This window comes from Emys orbicularis, chromosome 23 (assembly GCF_028017835.1).
Source record: "Emys orbicularis isolate rEmyOrb1 chromosome 23, rEmyOrb1.hap1, whole genome shotgun sequence".
Taxonomy (NCBI): Eukaryota; Metazoa; Chordata; order Testudines; family Emydidae; genus Emys; species Emys orbicularis.
Window position 1 is genome coordinate 6392279 of NC_088705.1, and position 11980 is coordinate 6404258.

Here is an 11980-nt window from a genome sequence, read left to right on the forward strand (position 1 = left end):
CTTTCAAGAGACAATCTGCTCATCAGCACAGACAGGCAGGACTCTTAGGGAGAGCAGGGTGCTTTAACCTCTCTCCTTTTATACAGGCTGCTTAGCAAAAGCTCCGCCTACTAGGGTGGAGCTTGGAGCAGTCCATCCAATAGAAAACTAAAACAGGTGGATTCTTTGATCCTATTGGCTAGAAGAGGCAGGGACGGCTATCCACCATATTTAAAAGACACAGGTGGGGAGAGACTGGGGTATTGACCAGCTGCAATGTCATAGGAAGCCAATGGGAGGCCGGCATGGCTGGAAAAATTAGGCCCAAGGTTCCCAGCTGCGTAGAGCACTTGCCCACCAAGGCCTGTGTCTCCTCTCGCGTGTCCCAGCTGGCTTTGAGGCAGTTAGTTCTGATTTACACCAGTGCCAATAAGATCAGAATCAGGACCACAGTCATTAAAGGGACAGCAGAGTATCAATGCTGCTGGGACCGGGGTGGGGAGTTAGTTATTTAGGGGTCTCTGTTCTATTTTGGGGTGTCTCATCTCCATTTAGGGAGTGGGTTTCCCATTTCCCCCCCTGAAACTATTGTTCTGCCCTGCGCCACTGCTAGGTGTCTGTCTGTCCAGCCTAGGTAGTGGTAGCGTGCCCATCACTCTGGTAGGAGACCAAGGCCTGTAGAGTTTGTCAGGCCAATTGAATATCATTGACTCGAGCTGATTACTTAGGCATCTGTCTGCCTGAGATGCTTATACAGCCTTCATGCTCTGAGCGTCTCACATTTACCCTCACCGTGCCCCTGGGAGGCAGGGCAGTGCTGTTATCCACACTGTACAGATGGGGAAACCGAGGCACGGAGCAGGGACGTGATTTGCCCAAGGTCACGCAGGACATGTGGGGCAGTGTAGGGACTTGAACAGAGCCCTAACCACTGGGCCAGTCTTCCTCCACTCAAACTCTGCGTTGGGGGCGGGGGGGCCGGGATGGCAAACCAGGGATGTATTTTTTACGCTAGCCCCCAGCCCTTTGCTGAGTGCTCTTGCATTTATATTCCTCCCCCCATGTCGAGCAGCCTCTTCCTACCCCGTCCCCCTGCCCCACTGCAGCAAAGCCAGAACCGGCGCAGGAACGCTGGTTAACTCTGAAAAGGCACATGCAGCTTCTCAGCTGATATGGGGTGGGGTGGGAGAGGAGCCGGACTCCTTAACAAGTTAAACGGGAAGCGATAAGACACGGGGCTGCCTGGCTGGGCAGGGAGCACCCCTCCCTCAGCCCCGCCTCTCCCTCTGGGTCTCCAAGCAGATGGGCCAGGGACCCCCAGCCGCCTCGGCCCTGCAGGCTGCAATGCTGAGACAAGCTGCGGCTTAACGGGGGGCAGCACGGCCCCTTGCTGAGCAGCTCCCGGCTCCACGACGGCGCTGCTTCACCGGGGTGGACAAACCAGCCATTTCTCTGTCCCCGCCTTCACAAGGGAGCCTGTGGGGCTGTACTGGCAGGTCTGCAGGGCCCCATACGCCGTACTCTGCTGTACCCACAGAACATGGCTACCCAGCACGGGCACAAGCGCTGTGCTGCTGCCTTCGGTTGGGGATATGGGGGCTCGGCCCTGCTGGAATCGGCCCCCCACCCCCGTGTTCAGCGGGGCAGAGCTCCCCACCACTAGCTAAGGATGGGCTGGGTTTGGCGAGCACGCACGGGATAGTCCCCTTGGGGTCAGAGTGCCCGGCGAGCCGGCAGACCCCCCGGCTCTGCTAGGGACCGGGGCGGGCGACACGAGGCTTTGGTTGCAAAGTGCTCGGCTGGGGAAGCACTTGCCAAATAGCGCCCATGGCGTGAGGCCGCTGGCACCCCAGTTCTGAGCCCGCCACGTCCTCAGTGCATAACAGGGCCGGTTAAAGCTCAGTCACTTTTGTGCCACCCCCACGAGCCCAAGTGAATCAATTTCCATGTGACCCCACGTCCACACCAACTGTCCTGAACCGGTCCAACTGCACGGCCCGCGGGGTACCTAGCGCACCGTTCCGAGCTCAGCTCCTGGGAGCAGTGCATTCTGGGAGAGTCGGCAAGGCTACCAATGCATTATGGGACAGCAGTGGGAGGACAAGCTGAATTGTTCCAGTGCATTCTGGGAGAGTCGGCAAGGCTACCAGTGCATTATGGGACAGCAGTGGGAGGACAAGTTGAATTGTTCCAGTGCATTCTGGGAGATTTGGCAAGGCTACCTGTGCATTATGGGCCAGCGGCAGGGGGACAAGTTGAGTCAGGGCAGCTCATCCCCCGTCACACGGGCAGTGCCTGGCTTCGCATTGCCTGCCAAACGGGCACCTGTTCAAACCGGTGACTGGGCCTGTAAGCCAGCTGCGGAGCAGGGGCAGTCGTCTGTGGCCACAAACTCTCGTTCCAGTCTGACATCCACAGGACAGGCCTGTGCGTTACCAAGCTCCCTCCCCACAGCGATTTATAGCACGGGGCGAGACAGGGCAAAGTCACCAACCACGTCGTCCCCTTGAAATAAACCTTTATTCCCCGGAGTGACCAGGCTCCGGGAAAATCTCCTTGGGGAATCAAAGGCCAGGTGCGGGTACCCACAGCATGGTCCCAATCCAATCCCCTTCTCCCCATAGTCCATGTCCTGCATCCCCGGACCCATAACCGGCCGAGCGGGGGCCCCCGCACGGGGCAGCTTCATCGGTTTCAGCCAGCGGGTGGGGGGCAGAGGTCTGGGCGCTGCTTCTGGGATGCGGCGCTTGGCACAGGCGCATCGCCTTCCGGGCACTTTGCAGCTGTCGCCGACGCCTCCCTGGGCCCCAGTGAGCCAGGGCAGTGGCGTTACCCCATCGCACTGGTGGGGAGAGGCACAGCAGGAGGGGCGGGACTTGCCCGAGGCCACCGAGGGAATTGGTGCCAGACGGCCCTGGTGCCCGGGCCTGTGCTCACCCCACACCCGGAGTTGTGCATTGCTTTGCCATTGCTCATGTGCCCTCAGCGACACCAGCTGGGGGCGCTGGCTGGGTGTAGCAATGGAGCAATCACATGTGGAACCACAAGGAACATAAATTCCTGGGTCCTAGTGCAACTATTCCACCAGCTGCAGGGAACCACGGAAAGGACCAAGTTGTTTTAAGGGGTCGTCCGGGGCTTGGCTTGCAGATTTGCCCCCCTTCTGACAGCGGTGGTGCTGGAGGCGTGCAGCAAAGTGATCAACTCCCAGCTTGGGGCTTGCTGCTGGCCACAAACGAGCCCTGCCAGGACCTAGGTACCACCACCCAGCCCCAGCCCTGCCAGCCCACATGTACCCCGGGGCGGGCCATGACCCAGCCACAACCCTGCCAGGACCTAGGTACCCCTGGCCATGACCCAGCCCTGCCAGCCCACATGTACCCCGGGCCATGACCCAGCCACAACCCTGCCAGGACCTAGGTACCCCTGGCCATGACCGAGCCCTGCCAGCCCATATGTACCCCGGGCCATGACCCAGCCACAACCCTGCCAGGACCTAGGTACCCCTGGCCATGACCCAGCCCTGCCAGCCCACACGTACCCCGGGCTATGACCCTCACCTTGCTCTCAAATTACGTGTTCCTCTGCTTATGCCCCTCACCTGTACCTACACTGCAGTGCTGAGCCCCTCGGCCTTCACCCTAAATCCCTCGCCCTGAGCCCATCCCCTTCCATTTCACACCATCCCCCAGCCCCCCTGTCGCCAGACGCACACGCATGTGCCCGGCGGGGTGAACGTGCCACCAGCAGAGGCAGCGCTGGGTGGGTAGCGGGTCACTGCATGAGGCTGGCGTGTTGCAGGAGGGAAAACAGCCCCGGCAGCAGTACCCGCTCCACCCCGCACAGTGCCCAACGACCCGGTGCCGGCGCCTGCCCCCGCCCCACACCGAGCAAAGGAGGCGAGCGCCCCCGGCAGCAGAGATCCACAGAGAGTGAACTTTTATTTTCAACAAAGACAGCGCCTGCCCCATGAGATAGAAAGGGGGGTGCGGGGAGGGGAGGGGCCCCTCCCAAGGTGGGCTCTGGGGTCTAGGGCATGGAGAGAGCCCCCTCCCGCCTGGAGGGAGCAGGCCGAGCGGAGGTGTGACGAGGAAGAACGGTGCTGGGGGGCAGCGAGCGGCAGGGCGGGCGCCCCCCGCGGCGGGCAGGGGGCGGGGCTGCGTCAGTGGGCGTCGTTCCCAGGTGCACACGGTGCACTGCGTGAAGAGATGCCCAGGTACAAAAGAGTTCCGAGCCGGCTCCCCGGCCCCCGCACACAAGTCGGGTCCTGCCAGCGCCCGCAGAGAGCGGGGCTGGCGGCACTGCCAAGGCAGGAGCGGGCGGGAGGCCGGTTGGCGTGCGCGTGACCCTACATCTGCGGGCGTGTGGGTGTGTCTCCAGGGGGGCGTGTCCCCCGGCGGTGACGACGTCGGAAGGGAAGAGAAGAAAAGAAAGCCCACAACAAAAGGCGAAAGGAGGATGGTGCGCCGGGGAGGGCACGGCCCCCCTGGCACGGGGAGCAGAGTCCAATGGCCAAACGAGGAAAACAAACCCCCCCACAAAAGGGAAACAAAATCCGATTGTCCTTTTGTTTGCTTTTCCCTTCTGCAGCGTGGGGCTGCCCGGGCCGGGCCCGGCTCCCTCGGGCTCACACCTCCGTCTGGAAATCCCCTTCTGACACGTCCAGGTTCATGCACGGGGGCTCCCAGGTGGCGCAGTGCAGCTCCAGCTTCTCCCGCTGCTTGGGGGGCAGGGAGCTGAGCGTCATGGCCTTGAAGGTGCTCCAGCTCTTCTGCTGCTGCTGCTCCTCCGGACTGGTCACTTCCTGCACGGGGCGGAGGAAAGAGACGCGTCGGGGATGTAACGGCGCCAAAGCACCGGTCCCGCTGGGGCTCAGCTCCCCCCCTGGGCCTAGGGAGAGAGACAGCTCCCTTCTCCCACCCTTGGCCTGCTCTCCGCAGGCTGTGATCGCTGGGGGACTGGGGCTGTCTGTCTGCCTGGGGCTGGGCAGCTGGGTCTCTGGGGCATCCTGTGAGACAGTCATTATTAATAATAGTTTGGCTACTCAGCCTGGCAGCACCTGCAACAGAGAACTGGGGGGCAGGCCCCGCATGCCAGCCTGGCAGTGTAAAGGGGCCTTAGACTGGCAGGAGCCCAGAGAGCCCCCCGGGGCAGGGCACGGCTGGCGTAAGGGCTCTGCACTAGCCCAGGCCCCCGGGCAGGGTTGCTGTAAGAGTGCACCGCACCACGGCCAGAGGGAGCGCCGAAAGGCAGCACGGCCCTGGGCAGAGAGGGAGCGAAACGCTGCCAGCAGGATGTTTTGCACCCATTTTGCGCAGCTTCGAGGGGACACATGAGGGGCAGGGCAGCAGGGACCCAGGGCCGGGCAAGAGCAGGCTGGAAAGTCCCCTGCTCTCCTCTGCGTTCCTGTTCCCTGCGCAGGGACCAGCTAGCAGGCTCAGGGCCAGAGAGCAGATGCTTTGGAAGCCACCTGGAGAGAAGGGCAGGCAGCCAGGGTGCACAGCCAGAGGCGGGTGGGTGAAAGACCTGGACGTAGCCAGAGGGCGGGCAGGCGGGCTGGACACACAGAACAGCCAGAGGATGGGCAGAAGGCTGGGGCGCGCAGCCAGAGGGCGGGTGGGCAGAACAGGGAGTGTAACCGAGGGTGGCTGGGCAGGATGGGGTGCATGCCCAACGGCAGCTAGGCAGGATTGGGCACATGAGGGCAAGCGGGCAGGCATGATGGATTGGGCACAAGCCTGAGCGTGGGCGGGCAGGATGTGCCCGAGGGCAGGTGGGCAGGATGGTGTGCATGCCCGAGGGCAGGTGGGCAGGATGGGACGCATGCCTGAGGGCAAGCGGGCAGGATGGACGGGGCACATGCCTGAAGGCGGGTGGGCAGGATGGATGGGGCACATGCCTGAGGGCGGGCAGGCAGGACAGGGCGTGTGCCTGAGGGCGAGCGGGCAGGATGGACGGGGCGCATGCCTGAGGGCGGGCAGGCAGGATGGATGGGGCGCGTACCCGAGGGGGGGCGGGCAGGACAGGGCGTGTGCCTGAGGGTGGCCGGGCAGGATGGGGTGCATGCCTGAGGGTGGCCGGGTAGGATGGGGTGCATGCCTGAGGGTGGCCGGGTAGGATGGGGTGCGTGCCTGAGGGCGAGTGGGCAGGATGAACAGGGCACATGCCTGAGGGCGGGCGGGCAGGACAGGACAAGGCACACGCCCGAGGGCGAGCGGGCAGGACAGAGCGCGTGCCTGAGGGCGGGCGGGCAGGAGATGTTGTGTGCCCGAGGCCGGGTGGGCAGGATGGATGAGGCACATACCCGAGGACAAGCGGACAGGAGAGGTTGTGTGCCCGAGGCCGGGTGGGCAGGATGGATGAGGCACATACCCGAGGGCAAGCAGGCAGGACAGGGTGTGTGCCTGAGGGTGGGCGGGCAGGATGGACGGAGTGCGTGCCCAAGGGGGGGCGGGCAGGACGGGGTGTGTGCCTGAGGGCGGGCGGGCAGGACGGGGTGTGTGCCTGAAGGCGGGCGGGCAGGATGGACGAGGCACATACCCAAGGGTGAGCGGGCAGGACGGGGTGTGTGCCTGAGGGCGGGCAGGCAGGATGGACGGGGCGCGTGCCCGAGGGGGGGGTGGGCAGGACGGGGTGTGTGCCTGAGGGCGGGCAGGCAGGATGGACGGGGCGCGTGCCCGAGGGGGGGGTGGGCAGGACAGGGTGTGTGCCTGAGGGCGGGCGGACAGGATGGACGGAGCGCGTGTCCGAGGGCGGGCGGTGGCAGGAGAGGGTGTGTGCTCGAGGGCGGGCGGGCAGGATGGACGGGGCGCGTGTCCGAGGGCGGGCGGGGGCAGGAGAGGGTGTGTGCTCGAGGGTGGGCGGGCAGGATTGACGGGGCGCGTGCCCGAGGGCGGGCGGGCAGGATGGACGGAGCGCGTGCTCGAGGGCGGGCGGGCAGGATGGACGGGGCGCGTGCCCGAGGGCGGACGGGCAGGATGGACGGGGCGCATGCCCGAGGGGGGCTGGGGGCTGGGAGCGAAGCGTGGGACAACATGTATCTGAGCCCGAGGCGCATTAGCATGAGATGAAGATGGAGCCTGGGGAGGGAGGGACAAGAGCCAGGAGGCTGCAGGGACAGCATGCAGGGGGAGGGGTGGAGACGGGGTGGGGGGGCGAGGAGGATGGACAGACAAGCTGGGAGGCTTTGCATGAACTACAGGGTCACAGGGGCAGCACCGCAGGAGGCCTTCATCCTGCAAGGGACCGAGCGAGGATGAGGACGAGGATGAGGTGAAGATGCCGACGTGCCAGGATCCCTGCGAGCGGACGTGACGACTCCACGGGGGGACCTTCCGGGGCACAGGGCTCCCGAGGGGCAGCAGCTCCGCATTAGCTCACCCGCCCCAGGGAACCCCCCTCCCCATGGGCTGGTGCTGCCGGACCCACAGCTGGGGGTGTCCAGGCACTTACGCTGGATGCGCTCTTCTCCCCGCCGCCGGAAGAGACGCTCCACCGCTTCTCTCTCTGGGGGGGAAGGACAGGAAAGGCAGCTGGCGTCAGACACTAAGGCACAGGCCCCCTCTCCCCACGGCTCAGCCCTATGGCACCGGCTACTGGTCGTCACCCATTCGGGCACCTTACAGGTGTTATGGGCCCCCAGGCAGCCCCCCGGCTTGGGGGGAGGGGAGGGGCTGCGAAGCACAACGATACTGACCTCTCGATTCGACCATCTGCCTAAGCCCATCGCGAAGGGGGCCCTCCCAGCAGGGGGAGATGAAGGGAACGGGGTGAGGCGCCCCAGAGAGACCCCCAGCCTCTGCAGTCCCAGCCTTCCCAGAAGGAAACGGCCTAGCAGTGCTGGCTGCGGAGAAGCAACTCCGGCCAGCAGGAGGCGCTGCTGTACGTGCACTGGATGCAGGGCGGTCTCGCAGATGTCCTAGCCTCCACAATAAATGCAGTGAGGGTGTTTTAAACACACTAGGTCCGTGAGAGCGTCAAGGCAGTCCAGCCCCAGCTTCTCCCAGCAGGAGGCGCTGTGCAGCACGGCTAACTGTGCGCCATCGAGGTACGGATGATCACGGTGCCGTCCGTGCGAGACAGCAGACACCAGCCGGGGAGCGACAGGAAAGGGCTTCCGCAAAGGACAGCGAGCAGCAGCTGCCTCGGTCGGTAACGCAGCCCTGTGCCCATCCCGCCCGCTGCTGTGCGGGGACGTAGGAACAGATCAGCCCTGCCCGACACCGACAGCCTTACCTTGGCAGCTTTGGTAGCAGGTGCCCGGTACCGATCCATCGTGTGGAATTTCTGGTTCAGCTCATGGTAGAGTTCGGAGTGGCGCTTCCTCGTGTGCATGACTTTCTGCAAAGGGATTGGGGGGGAGGGGAAACGTACATACGTCTAGTCAGTGCCGCTTCACGGACACACAGCATCATCCCCCGCCCCGGCGGCCTGCTCCTGGGCTATGGGAATAATGGTGGTTACTTTACTCGCTACAGCAGGGGGAGCTCACACACTGGATTTCTGTAGGACCCACAAGAAACAGTAGCTATCATTGGTTTGTGTCTGACATTTCTTGGCAACAGAGTGGTGGGAGGGACTCCAGCCCCCCTTCAGGACTCCCCCCGTCACCCGCCCCGGCGGATCGAAACAGTCACACACGTGCAGCAGGGCAAAATGTAGGGGCTTAAATAACTCGGCGGTTCCCCCTTCCCACCAGCTGAAATGACACTGCCTGATTGGGAGCATCAGCTCCTGCCATGAACCTGGCGAAAGTATTCCCAGCAGCCCTCCGGCGTTTTAATCAACCGTGAGCGCTCTTTATTGCCTGGTATAAAACTCCTCGGAGCTCAGCTCGGCTGAAATCGGGCCAGGGATGCGGTTGCAGGCGAGAAATAAATAGAGATTTTATTCCCCAAACCCGGACAAGCTCCTTGCAGGGCTCCACCCCAGCCCCCATCTCTCCGCAGAGACCAAGCGCCAGCCACCCTCGATCCCTCTCTGCTTCGGGCAGGACGGCGCTCACCGTACCGCGAGTCCCCCGAAACCCGGAAGGGAGCTCGGTCACCGCGCCGGTGCCAAGGCACCGGGAACTGCCGCACCAACCGCAGAAGTGGGGCGGGTCTCAGCGGCGCTTACCTCGAAATCCAGATCTGAGTATCGTAACCGCTTCCTCTGGGGGTGAAATATACGCGCCGGCCAAAGCAAACCGAAAAGGGGGAGGGGGAAAAAAGAAAGATCTTTATTGGTTTATCCGGCAAAGAGGGGGAAGAGCACACGCCGCGGCGGCACTGGGGCGAGGGGCTGGGAGAAGGATGCCGACTTAGACCTGACTTCAGCAGGAGATACCCCAGCCTGCAAAAACTCGGTCCAGGAGCGGAGGGCAGCCAAGCTCCCCCTTTTGGCTGGATTTCCCATAGCTGCTCCCTCTGTGCTCGTCTGCGGGATGGCCCCTCTGCACAGTGCTGTCTAGGTGTGCTCCCTGCCCTCATCTGCATATGTTAATTAGCCAGAGACCCCTGACAGGCTAGCTGATACCTGGGCTGCCCAAAGTGTTAGGGGGTGAGTACCACCGCTATGGCAACCGTTACTATAGCGCCTAACCATCTTTTAATGCAGTTAGCGTCCCGACCCCACTCTGATGTGGGTATGTGGGTAACGGCTACTACCTCATTTTAGAGCTGGGGATTGAGTGACTGGCCCCAGGTCACACCCCCAGTCTGCGGCAGAGCCGGGACGACCCAACCTGGCGCCCGAAGCACTGGGCCAGAGCAGCAGACGCTTGCCCCGTGCTGGGGTGAGGATCACTCCAGCCCTTGGGGCTTTGTGATTCCTCGTTACTAGCTGGGAGGGACGCTAGGGACCTGGGCAAGCCCCAAATCGGACCTGCTTTAAAAGAGAATCCAGCAGGGAAATGTCCTCTAGCCGCACGGCTTCTGTCTCACTCTGTCACCAAGAAGTTGAATGCGATACTAACCCGGTACGCACACCGTGCTGGCGCCTTTCCTCGGAAGAGGTGAAAGCACCAGCCAGGTATGAACTAAACCTCCCCAGCCAGGCCAGGAGCATTCTCCCCACTTTGCAGCTGGGTAAACAGTGCAGTGAAGTGGCTAGCACAAAAAAATGAGTGGCAGAGCCAGGACTAGAAGCCAGGAGCTCCGACTCTCGCAGACCCCACTCCCAACAGCAAACAATAGCCACCATTTTGACGTGTCACACAGAAAAGGGATGTGCAAGCGCCCCCTGGTGCTTTGCAGCCAGCAGTTAGTTAACACACACTATTCCCAGAGCAGGGCCTTTGTTTGAGGGGGGACACCAGCAATGGGGCTGGGGCTTAGCCAGGGGAACGCACTGGCTCCTTCTCCTGTTCAGATGTACACTGGGGAAAAGTAGTGAGCTAAAGGGAAAGTAAATGCAGCAAGGGTCAAGCGCTGCATCCGGGCTCCTCCCCAGGGGTGACACCCCCCCGAGCTGGCAAGGAAGTGCTCAAAGCCGGGTCACCGCACGGATGTGCGCTGGGCGGGACAGTCCTGGGTACAAACGAATCCCAGTGAGAGAAGGAACGAGAGCCCCCTGCGCCCAACAGCACTATCAGCCCCCAAGACGCAGCTTCGCACGCCCTGCTATGCACACACTCGCTCTCACACACACCTTTGCATGTGGCCTCTCACACGCTCGTGCATGCGGTCAGTCACACGTGCTCACCAACGTTCACTGTCTCTCTCACATACTCGTTGCGGTCTTGCACATGCAGTTACCACTTGTGCACTCTTACACACCCACACCTTCTCTTGCACATACACACGTACTCGCACGCACACACTTCCTCAACCACACACGCTTGCGCAGCCCCTTGCACACACACACCCCGCTACACATGTGCACACTTTCGCGCAGTCCCTCAGCCACCCGGGGCAGCGGGCTCTGGGCTCACCTCGAGCGACCCCACTTTCAGGGTGGAGCCCGGCACCGTGCGCGGCATGGTGCGGCTACGCTCCGTGAGCTCCGAGGCCAGGATCTGCCGGACCGTGGGGTGCTGCTTGAACTGAAGGCCGTACGGGTGCTTCACCGTCCCGTAGGGCTGGTTGAAGTTCACATTGATGTGGTCCACCGAGACGAAGCCGGGGTAGGCCTCCGCCTCGGCCCCACGGCGCCCCTTGCCCACGTGTGGCACCTCATCCACCTTGATGTTGAGCCTGCCCTCCTCCCTGCCGAAGGGCTTGAGGCTCACAGTCCGGCGGGGCAGCACCATGTAGTCGCTCTCCAGCGCCGGCTCCGGCGCCCGCATCCAGCCATAGTTGGCCTGCCGCAGGTTGCTGTCCGTGCACAGGTAGACGGGCCCCCGGCTGTCCAGGTTGACGTCCTTCTTGGCGGGTGGGTCGCTGAGTTCGTTCAGGCCCTTATGCGTCAGCGTGGGCACCTGCACCAGGATGTTGGCGGGCGGGATGTTCCCCGGGAGGCTGGAGAAGCCCAGGCTTCCCTCGGAGCCGGGGTGGAGCTTGGGATCCTCGTCGCCATCCAGGGAGATGCGCGACAAGGTGCCCGTGATGGTGGCGGGGTTGCACGCGTTCACCTCCTTGAAGAGGACTGGCCGGGGCGGGGAGAAGAAGAGACATGGGTCAGACGTGGACAGTCAATGTGAGGGTGTCTCCCAACCTCCAGGGACACCGGGATGGGGTCAGGCTGGGAAGGGGACTGGCCCTGCCCTAAGTGGCATTAATACCAGGCTGTTAGCCCCATACGGGGGGGTACCCATCCCTACAGCGCCCGGCTGGCGCTGCCCCACTTAGCTCCTCCCACTTGATGCTAAGCCCCCCCCCCTCTTTTAAAGGGATGGCTTGGATCTGTGGCGATTCCTGGCTTGGGGGGGGTGGGGGTGCGGGAGGGGACACAGCACTGCCCTCCTGACCCTCCCTCCCAAACCACTCTGTGGGAGCGGGACCAGGACCAGGCCTCACCTGTCTGACACGCCAGGTCAACATCCTTTTCAAAGTCTGTCTATAAGAACAGAGAAAGAGGGGGA

General features: G+C 63.0%; 1 protein-coding gene across 1 annotated transcript in view; it reads right to left on the reverse strand.

Moving 5' to 3' along the window:
• Positions 1 to 4606: 4606 nt before the first annotated feature.
• The window catches only part of ADGRB2 (adhesion G protein-coupled receptor B2), a 74788-nt gene continuing 67414 nt past the window's right edge, over positions 4607 to 11980 (reverse strand). The window contains exons 26-32 of the mRNA XM_065421890.1: positions 11916 to 11955; positions 10892 to 11544; positions 9097 to 9132; positions 8215 to 8319; positions 7432 to 7485; positions 4931 to 4951; positions 4607 to 4783 (exon numbers count right to left, since the gene is read on the reverse strand). Of these exons, the coding sequence (XP_065277962.1) occupies positions 4607 to 4783; positions 4931 to 4951; positions 7432 to 7485; positions 8215 to 8319; positions 9097 to 9132; positions 10892 to 11544; positions 11916 to 11955 (1086 nt within the window). The remainder of the gene's footprint in view (positions 4784 to 4930; positions 4952 to 7431; positions 7486 to 8214; positions 8320 to 9096; positions 9133 to 10891; positions 11545 to 11915; positions 11956 to 11980) is intronic.